We start from the raw sequence: 24,645 nt of genomic DNA, 5'->3' as shown, positions 1-24,645 counted from the left end.
TCTATATATTTTTCCCCCTAAACATGGTCTGAGGATGCTTGTGTACAGTTCATTTATAAAAATTAATCAAGCGTGAGTTTAAACAACGCTGATCAGAACTCCTTCCATGGAGCGGCAGTGAGATTGATGCTTTGCCTTTAAAAAAAAGGGGCAATCCAAGATTTGAAAAACAAAAGCGGTCACACCGCCACTTATTTTGGTAAACAGCTGGGCATTATTCTTCAATAAATCAACAGCTGTATATGATTGAACAAAATTATTAAACAAAATAAATAAAATGGATGTACCAATCCCGGTTTGCCCCTTTAAAAAGGTGGGAAAAATTTCCATCTGAGAGAATAGAGATTTTACGCATCTAGTTACAGTAAGTTACCGAATAAGAAATAAACATCTAAATGTGGTATACTGTATCGTCATCATCCACCAAGTTGTATTCTCCTGTGCTGTGTGAGACATTACAATCCCCCCCCCCAAAAAACATAATGAGTCATAAGCTTTGGCTTACATTTCCACTGTTATAGCAAATCCATTTACGATAGATGTGTTTAACTACATATTCTTATTTTCATATCAACCAAAATATAGCCATAAAAATAACAAACAGATTTCTTCATGGCAGAGTCAGTTGTAGATATTTATACAGTATCTATTGCTGTAAAACGATAGTACAGGTCATTAAATGGTTAGGATTCTACAGCCCGTCTTCACCTCACCAAACAAATATAAAAACAACCAAAACATAAACAAAAAATAAATGTTGTATAGGACAGATCCATATAGGTGACATTCTTTACGTATCAACACATATCTTCTGAATACAGCAGAGTTGGTGAAAAATAAAAATATAAGTTTAGGTTTCTGAGAATATAAAAGCAAAATAAAGTACTTATTTTTTTTTTAACATTAGAAATGGGGGGGGGGGAGAAATCATTTTGGAGCATCCTTCACCACCCTCCCCTAACCAGTCACCCGCTAACTTAGATCTTTGGAACTCACCTCGTAGATCAAGGTGCAAATCAAATCAAAATGTCAATTCATCTTAGACGGTAAAAGCCAAAAATAATTACGACCTCAACATATCAACTTTGAGGGCTTCACCTTTCTAGATCTTCTGAGACACGTGATGTTTTCAAGTCATTCAAAGGGCTTCCTTTCCTCAAAGCGGTCACTGTGAAAGCGCTGCACTGGGAGAGCAGGGAGTCCGGATCTCATTCCGTTAGTCCACCTTCACCACACTGTAGATTTTATTTACAAACCAGAAGCAGGCAAAGAATCCAATGGTGCCTGAGGAGGAAGATAGGGGGGGAAACTCTTAGACACAGTACTGCTGTATACAAAATAAACACTGTACATTACACACTCAGTATAATACAGTGACTTCAGAAAGTATTCATACCATTTGACTTATTTCACATTTTGTTGTGTTACAGCCTGAATTACACATGGATTAAATAACACACACAGTCAAAATTTGACACACACACTCATTCAAGGGATTTTATTTGTACTATTTTCAACATTGTAGAATAATAGTGAAGACATCAAAACTATGAAATAAAAAAGTGTTAAACAAATCAGAATCGATTTTAGATTCTTCAAAATAGCCACCCTTTGCCTTGACAGCTTTGCACACTTGGCATTCTCTCAACCAGCTTCATGAGGTAGTCACCTGGAACACATTTCAATTAACAGGTGTGCCTTGTTAAAAGTTAATTTGTGGAATTTCTTTCCTTCTTAATGCGTTTGAGACAATCAGTTGTGACAAGGTAGGGGTGGTATACAGAAGATAGAGCTATTTGGTGAAAGACCAAGTCCATATTATGGCAAGAACAGCTTAAATAAGAAAAGAAAAATGACAGCCCATCATTATTTTTAGACATGAAGGTCAGTCAATATCGACAATTTCAAGAGCTTTGAAAGTTCCTTCAAGTGCAGTCGCAAAAACCTTCAAGTGCTATGATGAAACTGGTTCTCATGAGGACCACCACAGGAAAGGAAGACCCAGAGTTACCTCTGTTGCAGAGGATAAGTTCATTAGAGTTACCCATCTTAGAAATAGAAGCCCAAATAAATGCTTCACAGAGTTCAAGTAACAGACATCTCAACATCGACTGTTGAGACTGCGTGAATCAGATATTCATGGTCAAATTAATGCAAAGAAACCACTATTAAAGGACATCAATAAGAAGAAGACTTGCTTGGGCCAAGAAACATGAGCAATGTTAGAGCGGTGGAAATCTGTCCTTTGGTCTGATGAGTCCAAATTTGAGATTTTTGTCTTTGTTAGACGCAGAATAGGTGAACGGATGAACTCCGCAAGTGTGGTTCCCACCGTGAAACATGTAGAAGGTGTGATGGTGCTTTGCTGGTGACACGGTCAGTTATTTATTTAGAATTCAAGGCACATTTAACCAGCATGGCTACCACAGCATTCTGCAGCGATACGCCATCCCATCTGGTTTGCGCTTAGTGGGATTATCATTTGGTTTTCAACAGGACAATGACCCAACACATCTCCAGGTCTATTTGACCAAGAAGGAGAGTGATGGAGTGATGCATCAGATGACCTGGCCTCCAAAATCACCCGACCTTAACTCAATTGAGATGGTTTGGGATGAGTTGGACCGCAGAGTGAAGGAAAAGCAGCCAACAAGTGCTCAGCATATGTGGGAACTCCTTCAAGACTGTTGGAAAAGCATTCCAGGTGAAGCTGGTTGAGAGAACGCCAAGTGTGTGCAAAGCTGTCACCAAGGCAAAGGGTGGCTACTTTGATTTGTTTAATACTTGTTTGGTTACTACATGATTCCATATGTGGTATTTCATAGTAGAATAATAGTGAAGGCATCAAAACTATGTAGAAAACAGTAAAAAAAAATAAGAAAATAAAAAACTTTAATGACTAGGTGTCTAAACTTGACTGGTACTGTATACAGTCGTGGCCAAAAGTTTTGAGAATGACACAAATATTAATTTTCACAAAGTCTGCTGCCTCTGTTTGTATGATGGCAATTTGCATATACTCCAGAATGTTATGAAAAGTGATCAGATGAATTGCAATTAATTGCAAAGTCCCTCTTTGCCATGCAAATGAACTGAATCCCCAAAAAACATTTCCACTGCATTTCAACCCTGCCACAAAAGGACCAGCTGACATGTCAGTGATTCTCTCGTTAACACAGGTGTGAGTGTTGACGAGGACAAGGCTGGAGATCACTCGGTCATGCTGATTGAGTTCGAATAACAGACTTCAAAAGGAGGGTGGTGCTTGGAATCACAATTTTGCCTAAGAACACAGCCATTAATAAAGAATGGTACCAACACATCCTCCGAGAGCATCTTCTCCCAACCATCCAGGAACAGTTTGGTGACTAACAATGCCTTTTCCAGCATGATGGAGCAACTTGCCATAAGGCAAAAGTGATAACTAAGTGGCTCGGGGAACAAAACATCGATATTTTGGGTCCATGGCCAGGAAACTACCCAGACCTTAAGTTCCCCCATTGAGAACTTGTGGTCAATCCTCAAGAGGCAGGTGGACAAACAAAACCCCACAAATTCTGACAAACTCCAAGCATTGATTATGTAAGAATGGGCTGCCATCAGCCAGGATGTGGCCCAGAAGTTAATTGACAGCATGCCAGGGCGGATTGCAGAGGTCTTGAAAAAGAAGGGTCAACACTGCAAATATAGACTCTTTGCATCAACTTCATGTAATTGTCACTAAAAGCCTTTGACACTTATGAAATGCTTGTAATTATACTTCAGTATTCCATAGTAACATCTGACAAAAATATCTAAAAAGACACTGAAGCAGCAAACTTTGTGGAAATTAATGTGTCATTCTCAAAACTTTTGGCCATGACTGTATATAATTATTTTATCTTACCCATCTACACACAATACCCCATAATGACACATTTATTGAAAATTAAATACAGAAATATCTAATTTCCATAAGTATTCATACCCCCGAGTCAATACTTTGTAGAAGCACCTTTGCCAGCGATTACAGCTGTGAGTTTTTATGGGTAAGTTGGCTCCCGAGTGGTCTAATGCGGTCTAATGCACTGCATCTCAGCGCTAGAGTCGTCACTACAGACACCCTGGTTCGAATCCTGGCTGAATCACAACCGGCCGTGATTGAGAGTCCCATAGGGTGACGCACAATTGGCCCAGTGTTGTCCGGTGTAGGCCGTCATTGTAAATAAGAATTTATTCTTAACTGACTTGCCTAGTTAAAAAATAATAATAATTAAAGTCTCTAAAAAGCTTTCCACAACTGGATTGTGCAACATTTCTCCATTACCCTTTTCAAGACACCTTGGCATAGAGAGATTTACACAGTTATCAAAACGTCACGCCAGGGTAAGTCTACAAGAAACCCAGCCCTTATTTTAAGTGTTTCTAAAATACTCTACGGGAAAAATGAATGGTGAAAAACAATTGGAACCATTTCCTTGTTTGACCGCTAGACTTTATGGGTATTATGACTCATACTGTGGTACTCTATAGATGGCCTTCTTTGCAAGGCATTGGAAAACCTCCCTTACAGATAGTTGTATGTGTGGGTTACAGAGATGAGGTAGTTATTCAAAAAGTATGTTAAACACTATTATTGCACACAGAGTGCAACTTATTAAGTGACTAGTTAAGCAAATGTTTTACTTTTATTTAGGCTTGCCATAGCAAAGGGGTTGAATACTTATTGACTCAAGACATATCAGCTTTTTATTTATTTGTAAAAATGGCAACAAAAAAATATGAAAAATCCACTTTGACATTATGCGGTACTGTGTGTAGGCCAGTAACTAAAAACAATTCAGGCTGTATGAGCGAGATGTGGAAAAAGTCAAAGGGTGTGAATACTTTCTGAAGGACTGTAAATACACTGTATGACATGGGTGTAATGTACAAACTGTACATGTCTTTTACAGCCACATACAGGTAGCTGCCAAAACAATGGAAACACTTGAGAAACAAGAAACAAAGAAGGTGCTTCCACACAGGTGTGGTTCCTTAATTAAGCAATTAGCATCCCATCATGCTTAGGGTCATGTCTAAAAATGCTGTGCAGGCCATTATTTAGGCTACCATGGCTATGCCCCAATAGGATGACAATGACCCCATCCACAGGGCACGAGTGGTCACAATGGTTTGATGAGCATGAAAACGATGTAAGCCATATGCCATGGCCGTCTCAGTCACCAGATCTTAACCAAAGAGAACATTTGTGGGAGATTATGGAGCGTCGCCTGAGACAGCGATGTCCATCACCAACAACAAAACATGCAATTTTTCAAGGAAGAATGGTGTCACATCCCACCAATAGAATTCCAGATACTTGTAGAATCTACACTACATGACCAAAGGTATGTGGACACCTGCTCGTCGAAGCTGGTCGAACATCTCATTCCAAAATCATGGCATTAAATATGGTGTTGGTCCCCGTTTCGCTGCTATAACAGCCTCCAGTCTTCTGGGAAGGAACATTGCTGCGGGGACTTGCTTCCATTCAGCCACAAGAGCATTAATGAGGTCAGGTACTGATGTTGAGCGATTAGGCCTGGCTCGCAGTCGGCGTTCCAATTCATCCCAAAGGTGTTTGATGGGGTTGAGGTCAGGGCTCTGTGCAGGCCAGTCAAGTACTTCCACATTGATCTCGTAAACAAATGTCTGTATGGACCTCGCTTTGTGCATGGGGGCATTGTCATGCTGAAACAGGAAAGGGCTTTCCCCAAACTGTTGCCGCAAAGTAGGAACCACAGAATCGTCTAGAATATCATTGTATGCTGTAGTGTTAAGATTTTCCTTGACTGGAACTAAGGGGCCTAGCCTGAACCATGAAAAACAGCCCCAGACCATTATTCCTCCTCCATCAAACTTCAGTTGGCACTATGCATTGGGGCAGGTAATGTCATCCGCCAAACCCAGATTCATCTGTTAGACTGCCAGATGGTGAAGCGGGATTCATCACCCCAGAGAACGTGTTTCCACCGCTCCAGAGTCCAATCGCGGCGAGCTTTACACAACTCCAGCTGACACTTGGCATTGCGCATGGTGATCATAGGCTTGTGTACGGCTGCTCACCCATTTCATTAAGCTCCTGACGAACAGTTATTGTGCTGACGTTGCTTCCAGAGGCAGATTGGAACTGGGTAGTGAGTGTTGCAAACGAGGACAGACGATTTTTACGCGCTTCAGCACGTGGCGGTCCCATTCTGTGAGCTTGTGTGGCCTTCCACTTTGCGGCTGAGCCTATATCTAACGAACTGACTTGTTGGAAAGGTGGCATCCTATGACGGTGCCACGTTGAAATACACAGAGCGCTTCAGTAAGGCCATTCTACCGCCAATCTTTGTCTATGGAGAGTGCCTGGCTGTTTTCTCGATTTTATACACCTGTCAGCTACGGATGTGGTTGAACTAGCCGAATCCACTCATTTGAAGGGATGTCCACATACTTTTGTATATATTGTGTATGCCAAGGTGCATTGAAGCTGTTCTGTCTCAACACCCTATCAAGACACTTTATATTAGTGCTTAACTTATTTTGGCTGTTACCTGTACATACATACCATTCAGTTTGTCAGAGTGGAAATGGAGTGACACTGATGTTTGAGCTCCTCTCTGGAGAGAACAATTTAAATTGGGCAAAATCATGGGACAAAATGTATATATATAAAAAAAAAAAAAACTTTGAACACCCGTATCTGATGGCTCAATGAGAGCCATACAAGAGACTCCTGGATTAAGTTTTGATCAAAGTTGAGACGAGGTGAACTGGGAAGGCGACGATTGGGTGATGTCTTGTTAAAAATTTCAAAAATCTGAAATGGGCCAGATTAGGATTATTCCGATGAAGCCCCTTTATCTTAGATTGATCAATCTTCTGCCAGCCCATCCCAATATTGCTTATCGCAGTCTTAACATAGGGGCTGACACTGTTTCGGTGATATAGGCTACATCTGGCCCTTAGGCTCATCTGCCTATGATTTTAACTTGATTTATTAGGATCCATCTGATAGGAGGTCACCATAAAATCATAGGTCTATATTATATTTCGGGAGAGAGAAACTAATTTCTTCAGGGGTAGTTTTGTATGGACTTTCCTTAAATTGTGTCCTAGGTCACGTGTGTGTGTGTGTGTGTGTGTGTGTGTGTGTGTGTGTGTGTGTGTGTGTGTGTGTGTGTGTGTAAGCAAAGGCCAGACGGGGTCGAAGAGTGTCGTTACCATGTCAACCCTGTGTCCATTTCTACCCGTTACACATCACAGTAAGGACAGAGGGCGAGAGGCAGATCTGTTAATAGCACTATTGTTGTTGTGAGTGTGGATACCCAGTAATCGCCCACATTGCTCTCCTCCTGGTACACAGCTATATATTTTGAGTGCCGGCGAGGGGAAGTTTCCATAACAGCCGTAGTCAGGGATGCTGGTGCATCTATTAGAATCCATGGCAACCGGTAAATTGGGCGCTGCCTCACGTTTATTTTCTAGGAGACGAAAGCTACCCTCTCTCTAAAACCAACACCTATAGGAGGGCTAACCATTGATCAACTACTACAAGCAGCAATTCACAAATACGTCCGGTATTCGTTTGTTTAAAACGCGTGCTCGGTTTTAATAGTGCTAATAATAGGTCAAGTCCAGTCAAAATGTCCCACTGAGGAGACCAGGGGGTCTGTTGCTCTTCAAAAAATTTAAAATAATCAGGTTTGATGAACACTACAGATACATATATAATTTAAGAGTAGGAACATGGAGAGGTGGTCAGAGAGCATGGCTGAGTGCTGTTCCACCACAGCTCCTATGACCAGCTCTTTTCCATGAAGTAGAGTGGGAGGAGTTGACTGTGTGGAACACAGTCTGGCCTTTCTCCCTCCTCTCAGCATATGAATGAGCTGCTCAGTGCCAAACTTGGCACAGGAACCAGGAAGAGGGAAAGCCACTAAATTCAACCCATTTAGAAGACTGGTTTGTATTCCTCTGCAGTATAAATTACCACATTAAGACTACAAGCTGCACACCGTTCATTTACCATTATGATCAAGAAAATAAAAAAAAGAATGGAAATTTTAAAAAGAATGAGTCTTTATTTGGTCTCAGTTAAAAGGATGCACTCCAGCATCTCCAAGGAGACTTATTTCAAATGTTGCCGTAAGAAGGAAATGTCTGCGGTAAAAGTCTAAGTGCATTTAGCAAAGTACAGCTGTACTGCCAGTAAAACTAGAGGAACCAGAGGTGTGACGCCTGTCACGGGGGGAGGGGGGTTGAGCAAACAATACTTGCGCAATATTAGTGCATTCCTTGGTCTATGTCGTCACTGGAACGGGATAGGGTTCCTGCATCCTAGCAAGTGTGTACAGGGCCGGGCTGAGCAGTCCCTTTGATGTTAATCAACCCGGCTTCTTCAAACACTTAGCAATTTCCATTCCAATCCCCACCTCCTTCTCCCTCTTATAGTCTTTCCAACACAATGCCTCTGGGACAGATCTCTACTCCAGAAGATTTGTCGCCGCCATTCATAAAACTGCAAGCGGCATGTGTTGAAGGACGGGCGGGTTAACGCCTCTTAACCATAGTCCATGAACAAACAATAGGACAGGTCTTTGCAAATAATACAAGCGAATGGTTCATTGAGACGCACACCGGCCTGTTTATACTATCACGTTCATAAACCTGGCTCACGCAGTGTTCCCAGTCCACTCACCTGTGAAGAGGAAGAAGATGAGCACCATGATGGAGGTGTAGCCGAAGTAGAGGATGGTGCTGGCGGCTCCTACGATCTGCAGCTTGGAGAAGAAGTAGTGGACGGCGTAGACGAACAGGTAGACGGCCGTGAAGCCGCTGGTCAGGAAGGAGCGCCACCACCAGTGATAGTCCTACAGGAAACACAAGGTTACGCTACAGACATTCTGGATCTGAAAGAGTTATTACGTTTGCTATTATGGTTGAAGCAGGTACCCTGGTAAATGTTTCACGGTGTTTCCTAGTACACCATCGTCCACATTACCGGGGCGGCACGTAGCCTAGTGGTTAGCGCGTTGGTCTAGTAACCGAAAGGTTGCAAGATCGAATCCCAGAGCTGACAAGGTAAAGAATCTGTTGTTCTGCCCCTGAACAAGGCAGTTAACCCACTGTTCCTAGGCTGTCATTGAAAATAAGAATTTGTTCTTAACTGACTTGCCTAGTTAAATAAAGGTAAAATAAAAAATTACATTAATGTACACCTACTGGTTTCAGTAGGCCTTTATTCTGAAAGAAGGCACTGAATAGTATGGTTTCCTCTCACCTCTGCACACAAGTGGAAGTAGCATAGCAGGACGGTAGCCTCAGAGCAGGTGATGAGGAGGATGATGAAGACCAGGAAGAGGAAACCAAACATGTAGTACATCTGGTGAGACCTGGAACAGAAGATAAAAACATTACATCAATCAATGAAGTCGGTCAAACAAGTCTCCGAGCAGGCGAGTCGCTTCTACCAGAAAGATCAGCAACAGACAGACGGTCGGACAGGTGACAGGACACACAACTGCATTACAGTTGTTTTATATAATAGAAATAGCTTCCTACCAGATGCTATTGAGGATGAAGAAGAGCTGGATGAAGATGCAGCCGAAGGGCAGGATGCCCCCCATGACGATGCCGGGGACAGGCTTGGTGAAGAACGACTGTTCTGGGATTTGTCTGGGGATCTGGTTGGTTCTCACCGGCTGCTCAATGGCCTGTAGAATGGAGCAAGAGAGAGGGGTGGCAACTCATCAAGAAATGGAAAGTTGTACGCCATATTAGAAAGGGCTGGCTGTTAAAGTGGACAAAATATCAGGGCCCGTATTCATAATCCATCTCAAAGTAGTTGTGTTGATCTAGGGTCAGTTTTGCCATTTAAATCATAATGAATAAGATTCCATGGACAAGGGGTAGGGGATCTGATTTGAGACTCACAGGTTTCTTGAAGCCGAAGTAAGCACCGATGAAGGTGAGGGGCACGGAGATACCAAACCACAGAGCTAAGATGGCCACCAGCGTGCCGAAGGGGATGGCAGCCGACGAGCCTTCCACCCACAGGATCAAGTTCATCAGGAAGAAGTCTGCAAACACAATCCTGGGGAAGGGAGAGACAGATGTGAAGCCTCTGTACAGATCTCCCTGTTAAGGAGAATATCAAATGAATGAAGCTTTGGATGTTACAGTATATACAGCGAACAGCTGACCTACCCTGGACACAACAGTGCTGTCAACAGGACATTGGTCTTCCATTTCTCACCACCGAAAGCTGAGGACACATGGGGAAATAAGGGTTAAAATCATAAGCTATAAACTGGGCATACAGAATACAGACTATTCAGGCAGAAATACATATCTAACTGAATGGTTGGAGGGAATATCATACTGTCCCGATCACTGTAGCCCTGGAATGACGATCTGTTTTGCATTCATATCATTCCCTTCTCACACTCAATCTTATTAAATGAATTTACGGGTGGTTCGTTGATGAGTATGTAAAATGGGGCTTACTCTTGTAGAGGCGTGCTGACACGTATCCTGCAGGGGTGCCCAGCAGAACCCACAGCACCACAGAACAGGTCATCAGAGCACCTCGGTTAGCTGGAGACAGGAACCCCAGGCAGGCCAGGACTAGAGGAGTCAAACCGATGTCACCATCACTACAGAGAATACTACCACTACATTAATACTACCACTATTACTCTAGTAAAATGTCAATAAGAGACAATGATTATGACTCCATTAAAAACTCTTCCCTATAGGTCATGTAGACTTGAGTTCATGTTGAATAAACCATCTTCTGAAGATGCTGTAATGGATTGTGATTTTACATTGCTTATTAACCTCCACGGGATCGGTGTCCCCACCACGAGATGGTTGAGCTAACGTAGACTAATGTGATTAGCATGAGGTTGTAAGTAACAAAAAAAATCCCAAGACAGACATATCTGATATGGACAGAAAGATTAAATTCTTGTTAATCTAACTGCACTGTCCAATTTACAGTAGCTATTACAGGGAAAGAATACCATGCTATTGCTTGAGGAGAGTTCACAATTATGAATTTGAAAATGTATTAACAAACCAATTAGGCACATTTGGACAGTCTTGATATCACATTTTTAACGGATATGCAATGGTTAATTGGATCAGTCTAAAACTTTCCACATACACTGCTGCCATCTTGTGGCCACATTCTAAATTGAGCCTGGGCTGGAATAATACATTATGGCCTTTCTCTTAAATTTCAAAAATGGTACAAAAAAATATATTTGACCAGATCTAATGTGTTATATTCCCTTTCAAATTGTATCAAGAATATGCATATCCTTGCTTCAGGCAGTTAGTTTTGGGTATGTCATTTTAGGCAACATTTTTAAAGAAAGGGTCAGATCCTTAAGAGGTTTTAAAGCATCTGATGAAGAGTTACTTACAGAGGGTGATGAAGGTCATGATGAAGATTTGGGTTCCCTGGCCGAGGAACACAGAAAGCAGCATGCCCTTCCTGGGAGGCCTAAACACATCCCCGTGCACCTGCTTCCACCCAGACTCCTCCTGGGCATCCTCCTGTTGGGTTAGAGTGCACCACAACCAATCAGACCCAATGGAATGGTCAAAGGTATGCATATTCAAATTGCTTTGTTACGGATCAGCCAATCACCAAGAGTGACTCATTAGCCCATCTTCCAGCTCGTCTAACACCTGCTAGTGTAGCAAAAACCACATGACCACGTTAGCCAATGGCTGTAAAATATGGTGTAGACAAGAACTCAGTTTACCCCAATAGCAGAGGTGGTTAAGATAATTTTTTTTGTTTTATTCAAAGGACTGTTCAGCTGTAAATGATGGCCTGCACTACACCACATTTTAAAAGGTTTACAAGTTATATGACACTTCAAGTGGTAGCTCCCAGAAATCACACCAACAACCCCCAATTTGTGCTCAAATGGCTTTCGATAAGCTTACATAGAATATGGATTTTCCTTGTTTTAGTGGAGCCTTTATCATGTCTTCCTGTGAATATGAAATGTTACAACAAAGGTTTCATGCTTGTGGTTCGGCAACATACAGAACATCAATGACTTTTGGCAGATGGATCCTCTGCCACGTCCATCTGCCCCATTCACTCATGAAGGATTCCTTTGCGTACAATAGAACACAACTGAATAATCCAGTTCTGTTTCGCTGCAGGTAACTTGGTTTCATACGATCCTATAGTTTGACGGTCAGAGAAGTGAGATGGTGAGTGTCTCAAAGAGCAGCTGTGTGTGTTTCTTTACCTGGTCCACCTGGTTGTACCTGGCGATGTCCTTGTGCAGGGTCCTCAGCATTATCATAGCCACCATGCCAGACAGGAAGAGCACGATGACCAGGGAGTTCATGATGCTGGAAAGAACACAAGCCATGCGCCATTAACATGACAGCAGAAGAGCACCACATACTAATCTACTGTATAACAGCACTGGAATGGGAATATTTAACATGACTAAAGTTCCTATTACATTTAGAGTGATCAACATACTGTTTAGCATATTTGGAGTTTGTTAGACATGATTTCCAGTGATCCATTTGTGACATTTAAGGTGCAGGTTGATGGTCACTAGACTAGATGCTGTATGTTATGGATTAAACTCATATCTGTTGATAGTGATTGACTGGAAACAACATCACTGCCTTTTGGTTTTGACTTCATACAAGTCTCTCAGGCTGGTGTTTACAGAACAGTTGTCTGCTGATTAGGATATAAGGAAGGGCCTTCTCAGAGGCCTGTTAGAGATTTTCTCTACTTCTGTGCTGTAAGTCCCTTATCAGGGCTGAGTGTTGCGAGACCTAGCGTACCCGAGACCAAGCGTACCCGAGACCAAGCGTACCTGAACCACTGGATGTTGGTGTGAGGCATGGAGACCAAAATGTAGTCCCATCTAGAGGCCCACTTGATGTCATTGTTTTCCTGTGAATTAAGAAATGATTATTTGAGAAAGAGGATACTTTAATGCTTCTATGAACTATGCTGTTGACCAAACACATGGTGTACTTGTATGTGTAAAACAAATACTTTGTGGTTAACTGTTCTAATGTACCTCGAAGCTGACAGAGTAGGTGTAGGTGATTTTCACGTCACTGTTAAACTCTCCAGGAACCTCCATGGGAGGGCCTTCACATGTCGGTTTGTCAGCATCAGCATTGTTGATACTGTCAATCACACAAACATACATAAGACCACTAGCTACAACACAAAACCATTTCAAAAAGTATTGTAAAGTTGTGGGCTTTCCAGTGCCTCATATGAAACTCTGCTTTTCTATACCAGATGCGCGCTGCGGTGCAAAAAAAGTATGAGTTTTGGCCTCCTCTGGTGAAATGTGGAAATGACACTAATCAACAATAAAATAAAACAACCGTACGTGGCAAACAGTTGTTCATCGAGTATAGAACAGTGCATATTCATGGCCACCTATGGAAGCACCAGCGACAGTATGTTCAAGTGCGGCTAATGAAAATGGAATAGATCTGCTCATACATCACCTGATTTACACGCCATCTGGCCGTCTGAAATTCTTACCTCTTGGGCTCCAGTGTGGCAGCCACCAGGCGAGCTCCTCTCCACCCCTCCCCCTCCCCATTGTGGTAGGTCAATTTGATGTCCACATGGTTGAAGATGTAAAACGTGTTCTTCTTGTTGAAATCGGACTGAAAAGAGAAAAGATTCCAGTCAATTACCCCATATTACATAGTGCATACTAAACAATCATATTCAAAGCAGGTTATCATTAGAGCTATTATAAAAACAGCTCACTGACTCACCCTACTCATGGTCCAACCTAATGATGTTGTTACTACTGAATATTACCATTTCACAACACAGCCTGCCCTGAACTAGAATTGGCATAGCTACAATCTCTGGTGTTATCAGATAGATATTGGGCAACCATCCTGTGTGTGAGATATTGTAAAAGTATGGCTCACATTGATGACACAGGCATCTTTAGCACGCCCTTCGGCGGTGACGAGGCAGCCAATGGGGAATCCAGGATTGCAGTATTTCTGACTGTCTTCCACATCATAGCACCAAGTGACTGGCATGTTGTCAACAATCCTGAAAACAAAGCCACATTTGGTTAAACCCAATTAAAAAACACTCAAACTGGAAAAGCCCTGCAAGTGATTTGGTTGACACAAATCTGTCCTACTATGCCTGGGGATAAGCAGACCCATTTTCTGTAGAATTACCTAGAAGTATCTCAACCTATTCATGAGGAGAATGATTAGCTCACCAATGGTGCTGGTAGTTCAACTGCATTCCTCTCTTGAGGAAGTCCAGCATGTTCTTATCCTCGGTTTTACTCTTCACATAGGTTTTGGTGCACAATTTCTTGCATTTCTCATCTTTTTTGAAAAGGAACTGAGGGAAAGTGAAGAATAAAAACTCTTGAAACTGCCATAAAGTAACACATAAATGGGTATAACAGGAAGAACAGGGCAGCTTGAATAGTCGGTCTTGCCTGGAGTGATTGAGCAACACAAAACAATGGAATCCAATACCTGAAAAGCTGGGCCCAGAGAACCTTTAGATTAATTAAAGTCTGGTGGTACATGCCAGACTATCAATGAAACCTGTGATGACAGAGGTGCCCTACCTTGTATGGCGACGTCTCAATTCTCTCACCAAATAGCACCTGGCCCAGGTTCTCAGACGGTCTCCTCTCGTTGTCATCTTTGCAGAAGTCAAAGCTGTGAAAAAAAATTGTTGACAATGAATGTGCAATGATCTAACAAAAGTAAGATACGGTAGAGACAGAGGTCAGAGCTGCTGCCAAAGTTAAAGTAGATAAAAACTGAAATTAATCATGAAGAGACAATTTTGTCAAATTAAATTAAATAATGAACAAATATATACTCAAACTATTATCTATGACTCCAAAACTAACTAAAATAAAAACAGTCATGAATCATGTTCAGTTTTAGTTTTTTTTCCTTCTAAACTGTGTGCAGTTTAGTGTTTTGAGGCTTTGGGGGGGGGGCGTTATTCCACCATTTTGGGGCCTTTTAATAAGTGTAATATATTTTGTTTTTTAAATATATACATTTGATATCACCTACTTTTAACATTCTGTCGAAGAGCACATGCTCAACTGCATTAAAAAAAAATCCCATCAAGTGGTTAAACTAAAAAAAAAAAAAAAAGAACATGTATAATAAAGGCTAGTAGCCTAAGTGCCTATTAAGAACCAAATAAAATAACAGGGTTGACGATTACATCTTCAAAATCAGCCATAATTCCCCTTGGAAGCTTATTGTGTGGAACAGTGAGTGGCAATGGAATGTTAAGCTTCATAAAAATTGTTAAAACATTCTATGGGTAACAGGGGAAACTGTTATGCTCGACCCGCTTAGTTTTCCACCACAAAAATGGCAAAAAAAAGAAAAAGAGTAGCACCTGTTTTCACACAATAATTGTACTATTATCTGTTAAATTTATTTTGAAAAAATATTTAAACCAAATTAAATGAACAGTTCAGTTCACGTAACAGGGTTGACCTTAAAATGAGGGACAAACGTAAATGAATCAGTAATCAAATGAAATAAATAATCATCTTTAGGAATGACTGTCAAAGCAACAAAATAACTAGGGCTTACAATGATGGTGTAAACTTGGAGAAATGTTTGGTTTATATGGGTTAAAATCTTCCTAGAATTCACAGAGTGCATGGAAGGACAAGTCAAAATGCTAAATTTTGGCACTTTAGCAAGTCTTTATCCATATTAAAAATCAAATTTAGTAAATTCTCCATGTGGTCATTTTTTAAATGGCACTTCTTTTAACAAAAACAGGCTTTTATAAATCAATATTGGTGTACAATTTCTACTTAAAATATCAAATAGGGACGCAAAAAGCACTCTTCTCGTGGAACGGCACATTTAGGGGTTAAGCTACTGAATCTAGCCGGTAAATGCTGCCAGGAGATTATGTTTCAAATAGAACAAATAGTTTGTGAATCACCATCACTGGCTAATGGGAAAATGTGTCTAGGTAGCTAACTTGATTATTTTAAGGGGTAGATCAGCTTTAATATTGCAGATAGATTGTGGCTTCCAATGTAATTGTCTGCTTCATTTCCAATCCCCCATACACACTTTTTACAAAACAATATAAAACGATACCAATTCAAAAGTTTGGACACACCTACTCATTCCAGAGTTTCTTTATTTTTACTATATTGTAGAATAATAGTGAAGACATCAAAACTATGAAATAACACGTGTAATCATGTAGTAACCAAATTAGTGTTAAATCAAAATATATTTTATATTTGAGATTCTTCAAAGTAGCCACCCTTTGCCTTGATGACAGCTTCACACACTCTTGGATTCTATCAACCAGCTTCATGAGGTAATCACCTGGAATAAATGTCAATTAACAGGTGTGCCTTGTTTGAAGTAAATATATGGAATTTCTTTCCTTCCTAATGCATTTGAGCCAATCAGTTGTCTTGTGACAAGTTAGGGGTGGTATACAGAAGATAAGGCTATTTGGTAAAAGATCAAGTCCATATTATGGCACGAACAGCTCATATAAGCAAAGAGAAACGACAGTCCATCATTACTAGACATGAAGGTCAGTCAATACGGAACATTTCAAGAACTTTGAAAGTGTAGTCGCAAAAAGCTCTATGATGAAACTGGATCTCATGAGGACCACCACAGGAAAGGAAGACCCAGAGTTACCTCTGCTGCAGAGGATAAGTTCATTAGAGTTACCAGCCTCAGAAATTGCAGCCCAAATAAATTCTTCAGAGTTCAAGTAACAGACACATCTCAACATCAACTGTTCAGGGGAGACTGCTTGAGTCAGGCCTTCATGGTCAAATTGCTACAAAGAAACCACTACTAAAGGACACCAATAAGAAGAAGAGACCTGCTTGGGCCAAGAAACAAGAGCAATGGACATGAGACCGACTCCATTTAAGATGTTTATATTTGATTATACCTTTGTAATGCTTTTTGTGACGCGGATCATAATTACAGTTACAGTGTCAGGTTGCGTGATCCTCGTAATATTATGTGGAAAATACAACTAATGGGACGAGGAATAAAATGTATATCACACTTGCACAAATGAGACCAGTTATTTTTCGTATTTGCATTTACATTTATTTCACTAGCAAATGAACTGCTGGCACTTATTGTTTCAAGCTAACGTTAGCGAACCTTAGTGTTTACCTTTCCAAAACACAGTCGAAAATGGATTTGTCCATGTGTTTACGTACAGCTGACAGTCGGCAAACTCAGCATCACAACAAACAGGAGGGGCAGACACGGGGTAGCAACGTCCAATAATGATGTATTAATCTCCATGTCATCAAGGCAAAGGGTGGCTACTTTTAAGAATATCAAATAAAAATATATATTTTGATTTGTTTAACACTTTTTTGGTTGCTACATGACTCCATGTGTGTTATTTCATAGTTTTGATTCTACAATGTAGAAAATGGTAAAATAAAGAAAAACCCTTGAATGAGTAGGTGTCCAAACTTTTGACTGGTACTGTATATAGACACAAATACACACTGCATTCAGAAAGTATTCACACCCCTTGACTTTTATACATTTTGTTATGTTACAGCCTTATTTTAAAATGGGTTAAATAGTCCCGTCCCCCCCCATCAATCTACACACAATGCCCCATAATGACAAAGCAAAAACCAGTTAAGAAATGTTAACACATTAACAAAAAATTCAAAACTGAAATAACTTTTTCATAACTATTCAGACCCTTTCATTAGTACTTTGTTGAGGCACCTTTGGCAGCAGTTACAGCCTCAAGTCGTCTTGGGTTAGACGCTACAAGCTTGGCACACCTGTATTTGAGGAGATTCTCCAATTCTTCTCTGCAGATCCTCTTTAGCTCTGTCAGGTTGAATGGGGAACGTTGCTGCACAGCTATCTTCAGGTCTCTCCAGAGATGTTTGATCAGGTTCAAGTCCGGGCTCTGGCTGAGCCACTCAAGGATTGTCCCGAAGCCACTCCTGTTGTTGTCCTGTTGGAAGGTGAACCTTTGCCCCAGTCTGAGGACCTGAGCACTCTGGAGCAGGTTTTCATCAAGGATCTCTCTGTACTTTGTGCCGTTCATCTTTCCCTCGATCCCGACTAGTCTCCCAGTCCCTGCCGCCGAAAAATATCCTCACAGCATGATGCTGCCACCACCGTGCTTCACCGTAGGGATGGTGCCAGGTTTCCTCCAGACGTGACATTTGGCATTCAGGCCAAAGAGTTCAATATTGGTTTCATCAGACCAGAGATTCATGTTTCTCATTGTCAGACTCCTTTATGCCTTTTAGCAAACTCCAAGCGGGCTGTCATTTTCCTTTTACTGAGGAGTGGCTTCCGTATGGCCACTCTACCATAAAGGCCTGATTGGTGGAGTGCTGCAGAGATATGAGTACCTTCAAGAAGGACAACCATCTCCACAGAGGAACTCTGGAGCTCTGTCAGAGTGACCATCGGGCCACATCGCTGACCAAGGCCATTCTCCCTGATTGCTCAGTTTAGTCGGATGGCCAGCTCTTGGAAGAGTCTTGGTGGTTCCAAACTTCTTCCATTTAAGAATGATGGAGGCCACTGTGTTCTTGGGGACCTTCAATGCTGCAGACATTTTTTTGTACTCTTCCCAAGATCTATGCCTCGACACAACCCTGTCTCGGAGCTCTATTGACAATTCCTTCGACCTCATGGCTTGGTTTTTGCTCTGTCATGCACTGTCAACTCTGGGACCTTATCTAGATAGGCGTGTGCCTTTCCAAATCATGTTCAATCAATTTAATTTACCACAGGTGGACTCCAATCAAGCTGTAGATACATCTCAAAGATCATCAATGGGAAACAGGATGCACCTGAGCTCAATTTCGAGTCTCATAGCAAAGGGTCTGAATACTTATGTAAATAACGCATTTCTGTTTTTAAAAACCTATTTTCATTTTTGTCATTATGGGGTATTGTGTGTAGATTGATGAGGGAAAATTTGTATTTAATCCATTTTAGAATAAGCCTGTAACGTAACAATATTTTGAAAACGTCAAGGGGTCTGACTACTTTCCAAATGCACTGTATGCCTTAATTTCAACAACAAAAAATGTAGACTCTTCGCTTTCAATTGACACCAAATTTGACATGCTCTTATGAACTGGAAATTACCTCCCATGCATGCTTTCGGACACTAACACAAACTAAATAATATAAAAATGAAATATGTGTATACAACTGAACTAAATAACAACTAGCCAATCAAGTCTGAAAACTGAAACTAAACAGAATTTCAAATAAAAATCAAAGATCTAATAGAAATAAAAACTAAAACAAAAACACAAACCTATAATAACCTTGGCTACTACTTACACGTCATATTCATAGGGCAGAACTGATTCCACTGAGTCCAAGCGATTCACAAACAGCTGGATGAGAGTCTAAGGAAGGAGAGAGATGGTCATACAGGCATGTTGCCTAATAAATCTGTGCGATACCACTTACTGGTATACAGTCAAAGCACTGCCCAAACCTGGAAGATTCATTTACAAGCAAAAGTGTTGAATAAAATTATAATTTGCATTTACTCCAACGATTGTCCATGGGGTTGATCCTTAAAATTATCAAACATTTTGACAAAATATTTACCCAACTTTTTTTGAGCGACGGTGCAGAAGTTGCGATTTAGATCACCTGGCACATGCACTAAACCTTGCAAACACCTGCATGACTACGGTTAGTATGCATGCATCGGTCACGTTGATAAACTATTATTTAATCACATTATAAGAGCAGCAATACGCACAAGGCTGCAAGCAGGCTACGCGCGAATGTTCTGTCCATAATGCAATTAGCGGGAAAACACCTTTGTCAAAGGGTGCACATGCAAGCGGATGTGACAGAAAATATCAGTTAGGAATGTAGAAAGAGGGGAGATCTAATATGCAACTACTAACATGGGTTACTATTATGACAGATGCTACGAATATACTGTACACCCGCATGTAATTTAGGTCATGAACACACAGAGGCCTGTGTTTTGAAGTCAGTTTAATAATACAACAAGCACTGAATGGTGTAGGGAATCATTGTACCATCTAAATTAGAGGTCGATGGCCGATTAATCGGGGCCGATTTCAAGTTTTCATAACAATTGGAAATCGGTATTTTTGGGCGCCGTTTTTTTTTTTTTTTTTTTTTTTTTTTTTTACACCTTTATTTAACTAGGCAAGTCAGTTAAGAACACATTCTTATTTTCAATGACGGCCTAGGAACAACGAGGCAGAACGACAGATTTTTAACCTTGTCAGCTCGGGGGATCCAATCTTGCAACCTTACAGTTAACTAGTCCAATGCTCTAACACCTGATTACATTGCACTCCACGAGGAGCCTGCCTGTTACGCAAATGCAGTAAGCTAAGGTAAATTGCTAGCTAACATTCAACTTATCTTATAAAAAACAATCAATCAATGACTGTCATTGCTCCAATGTGTACTTAACCATAAACATCAATGCCTTTCTTAAAATCAATACACAAGTATATATTTTTAAACCTGCATATTTAGCTAAAAGAAATCCAGGTTAGCAGGCAATATTAACCAGGTGAAATTGTGTAATTTCTCTTGCGTTCATTGCACGCAGAGTCAGGGTATATGCAACAGTTTGGGCCGCCTGGCTCTTTGCGAACTAATTTGTCAGAATTTTACGTAATTATGACACCATTGAAGGTTGTGCAATGTAACAGGAATATTTAGACTCATGGATGCCACCCGTTAGATAAAATACGGAACGGAATAAACGTTTTGTTTTTCGAGGTGATAGTTTCCGGATTAGTCCAAGGTGTATGGTTTAGAGAGAAATAGTCGACGTGTTATAATTCCTGTAATAACTTGCGGCTGTACTTGAAAGGGGTTCCTTCGTTATTTTACCGTTCATGTCTTCCATAGAGAATGTCTTGATCTACTTCAAATAAGGTCTGTGTTTCGTGCAGGCTTAAACCGCCTCGACGTTTTGATACCAGTGTAAATCTCACTAGGATAAGGTAACGTTTGTGAACATATTTTCATAAATCCACTCTACAAAAAAATGTATCTTCGCTTATATTTAGCCAATATTGATCAGTTACCTTGTCCTATGGATATCTACACAGTTATAAAATTGGCACGGTGATGTAAGCCTACACGAAACACAGACCTTATTTTAAGTGAATCTAAAAATATCCTATGGAATAAATGAAGGAAGCGCTTTTCAGATTTTGCTAGAAGGTGTCATGGGAATTATGACTCGAACTTTGGTTGTCAATTCTTACCATGCCCATTATTAAAATAGGATTTCCTGCATATAGAAATTAAAGTTTTTGTTTTCAACATTCATCACAGGTAACTTAAACTCTATTTTTATTAAAACAGTTGAGAGTATTTGTCTCCTAAGCAGACTCTTCAGTATCATTGTCACTTCAGAGCTGTGTGCGTGTGTGTGTATTTATGTATTATATTAAGTTAAAATAAGTGTTCATTGTTCATTCAGTATTGTTGCAATTGTCATTACAAAAATGTGTGTGTGTGTATGATATATATATATATAAAAAAAAGTTTTTATTTTATTTTATAAAATCGGCCGATTAATCGGTATCGGCTTTTTTTGTCCTCCAATAATCGGTATCGGCATTGAAAAATCATAATCGGTCGACCTCTAATCTAAATAACTGTGAAATATATTTTCAGTAACAACAAATATCATTTTTTACAGCTGTTTGAAACTGGTGGACGAAAACGAAAGTTACTTTCGGTTTTGGTCCACCATTTCGAACAGTGGTTTTGGCGAATATTATGGCCAATCACAACACGTACCACTATTAGCACCAGATATATTATGGACATTTTAAGAAATAGCAATGCAAAAATAGAACAAAAATGCGTAGCACCTTTAAGTACATTACTGTGATTGTTTTTAAACAAAATGGTAAAAAATAGCTTCTTAGTTAAAGCAATTTCTCAAGCAAGAATTTTGCTAGGACTATCTGGGAGTGGTCTGAGTGGTGGGGGAAAACTGATAATTAGCTGTTATTGCCAGAGGTTAGGAACAGCTCTTACTCACACTAAAAGAGCATTATCATTTTCACAATATTAGTCCAACCTCAGTGTGGAGATAAACACAGGAAAATCACGTTTCTGACTGCACTGGGCCTTTAACACGCTTATTTTGCTGTACGGTTTTGGAAACAAAATTAACTTAACTTTCATATCAGCCAGAAATAATTTGATGAAAACTAAAGGTTAAATTACTACACACCCTTTACAGGGATTAGGGTTCCCACATGGTCATACCTCCATGTTACAGTTCTTGTTTAATTAAGTAAGACAGAGAGGCGACCCCCTGTGTTAATTAGCCATCTAGCATGTCCACCTGTTCCCTTAGAATAACTGAGAAGGGAGTGTAGTTCGTCGGCTGGATGTAAAAAGCCATATTGATCTGCTCAAACCTGCTACAGTAAGTGTATATATTTTTACTTTGAAGATTCTCAGATAGAAAATATAAGTTCCATATGTTTCGAAAACGGTATCGCAAGTGGTGATTGGCGTTTCTAAACGTTGAAACAGTATCGGGATTGTAGTTAACATGGTCATACCGGTAAGCAGTGCTTATAACTGAGAACCTTGCTTGAGATAAGGCAGAATGCCTTGGGTTCTCAAGAGCAAATGTTTTGTAGTGATCTTATCTAGCCAGCCGTGACGCACAAGTTAGACTAGCTAATAATGTCAACCACTTCAAATCAAGACTAATCAGATAGCAAGCTAGTAACAACTGGTAACGTTACGCTAAGGTTTGATAGTTTAGTTAGTGAATAACTTTGGTAGCTAGTGCAGCAGTATGTCACTTGACTAGCATGCAGCTAGCTAAATAACGTTAGGAACTAACCCCGTAACTAGCTAGCCTTTCGGAAGGAAATAAACTATAAGCAAATGTAACATTAAACGTCAATTTGATGCACAAGCTAGTTAGTTTACAGCGAAATAACCACGTGGGACAATGTCAGTCCGTAAAAAAGACCAAATGTGTAAATTTACCTGACAATCATCGCCTCCTTTACCATCTTCACAAAAACTCACTGGGGCTAAACCCGGAAGGTAGAATCCTGAACAAGTACTAAAGGCAACTAACGTGAACACAAGTACAAATTCGGTGTCTATCCGCGTCTTCATTGTCCCGGTTTTGTTTCTAATTTCAATTCACTTGGTATGTAGCTAGTTCCGTTTTTGTTTCTGCGAGGAAAAATAACGTTAGCTAGCCAGCTTGTCAGCCAGTTGAGCTTAGATAATTAGCTAGCGTCCAACGCTTCTTCTTCTATGTGATGTATGGTGGTCCGCAAACCAACGTTAAATGTGCATGCCGCCACCTACTGTGCTGGAGTGTGTGGACAGTTTACAATATTTCTAAATCCTCCTACCTAACTCAGTACTTCTGAGAAATTAAAAAAGATCCCTACTACGTTCTAATAGACCCTCCCCCATCGCCAAAATCCCTTCCAAACCACGTCCAACCTCAATGACCCTACACTTCAATCTTTCCCTCTCTTCAACATACTTACAACAATATAACAACACATGCTCCACCGTTTCATCGACCATACACTCCAGACGCAAACCATTCACTTGCTTGGCAACCAGATGTAATTACAAGTTCAATGTACAATGTCCTAAGCAAATTCGAGAAAACACCACCTCTCTCTTTCGAATCTGACATTTGAATCTTGGTCCACCAACCTTTCTTTGGAGGGCATATAAATGCTGGCCCTTGTGCTCAGTCCCATCTCTTCTGCCACACATCTATCAAAATGGCTCTGATCTTACATTTGGCCAAACCTCTACCCAATATCAATTACATCTTGTTTCAAATCTCTTTTGGCTAACTGGTATAAAATTTAATTCCCTTCCATAACCGCATGAGCTGGGACCCAGCAGAATCACCCATTCTCTCAATTCTCCATAATAACATTAATACAGTACCCGTCAAAAGTTTGGACACACCTACTCATTCAAGGGTTTTAATTTGTTTTTACTCTTTTCTACATTGTAGAATAATAGCGAAGACATCAAAACTATGAAATAATATATATGGAATCTTGTAGTAACCAAAAAAGTGTTAAACAAATCAAATCAAATTTATTTATATAGCCCTTCGTACATCAGCTGATATCTCAAAGTGCTGTACAGAACCCCAGCCTAAAACCCCAAACAGCAAGCAATGCAGGTGTAGAAGCACGGTGGCTAGGAAAAACTCCCTAGAAAGGCCAAAACCTAGGAAGAAACCTAGAGAGGAACCAGGCTATGAGGGGTGGCCAATCCTCTTCTGGCTGTGCCGGATGGAGATTATAACAGAACATGGCCAAGATGTTCAAATGTTCATAAATGACCAGCATGGTCAAATAATAATAATCACAGTAGTTATCGAGGGTGCAGCAAGTCAGCACCTCAGGAAAAAATGTCAGTTGGCTTTTTTAGCACGTCCGGTGAACAGGTCAGGGTTCCATAGCCGCAGGCAGAACAGTTGAAACTGGAGCAGCAGCAAGGCCAGGTGGACTGGGGACAGCAAGGAGTCATCATGCCAGGTAGTCCTGA

The 24,645-nt window shown here is 40.5% G+C and overlaps 1 protein-coding gene across 1 annotated transcript; it reads right to left on the bottom strand.

The window, feature by feature from the left end:
* Positions 1 to 403: 403 nt before the first annotated feature.
* Positions 404 to 23,374, bottom strand: LOC120062322 (transmembrane 9 superfamily member 2-like). The gene is made up of 17 exons (XM_039012199.1): positions 23,095 to 23,374; positions 19,399 to 19,466; positions 14,643 to 14,736; positions 14,280 to 14,407; positions 13,972 to 14,101; positions 13,568 to 13,695; positions 13,086 to 13,197; positions 12,876 to 12,955; positions 12,285 to 12,390; positions 11,439 to 11,571; positions 10,516 to 10,635; positions 10,216 to 10,273; positions 9,943 to 10,102; positions 9,571 to 9,722; positions 9,290 to 9,401; positions 8,708 to 8,879; positions 404 to 1,284 (listed from the first exon to the last, which is right to left on the bottom strand). The coding sequence occupies exons 1-17, from the start codon at positions 23,227 to 23,229 to the stop codon at positions 1,217 to 1,219; spliced, it is 1,956 nt and encodes a 651-aa protein (XP_038868127.1). The 5' UTR covers positions 23,230 to 23,374; the 3' UTR covers positions 404 to 1,216.
* Between the last annotated feature and the right edge of the window lie 1,271 nt (positions 23,375 to 24,645).

Source organism: Salvelinus namaycush, chromosome 17 (assembly GCF_016432855.1).
Source record: "Salvelinus namaycush isolate Seneca chromosome 17, SaNama_1.0, whole genome shotgun sequence".
NCBI lineage: Eukaryota > Metazoa > Chordata > Actinopteri > Salmoniformes > Salmonidae > Salvelinus > Salvelinus namaycush.
The sequence above is the reverse complement of the archived record's forward strand: the minus strand, read 5'-3'. Positions and strand labels throughout refer to the sequence as shown.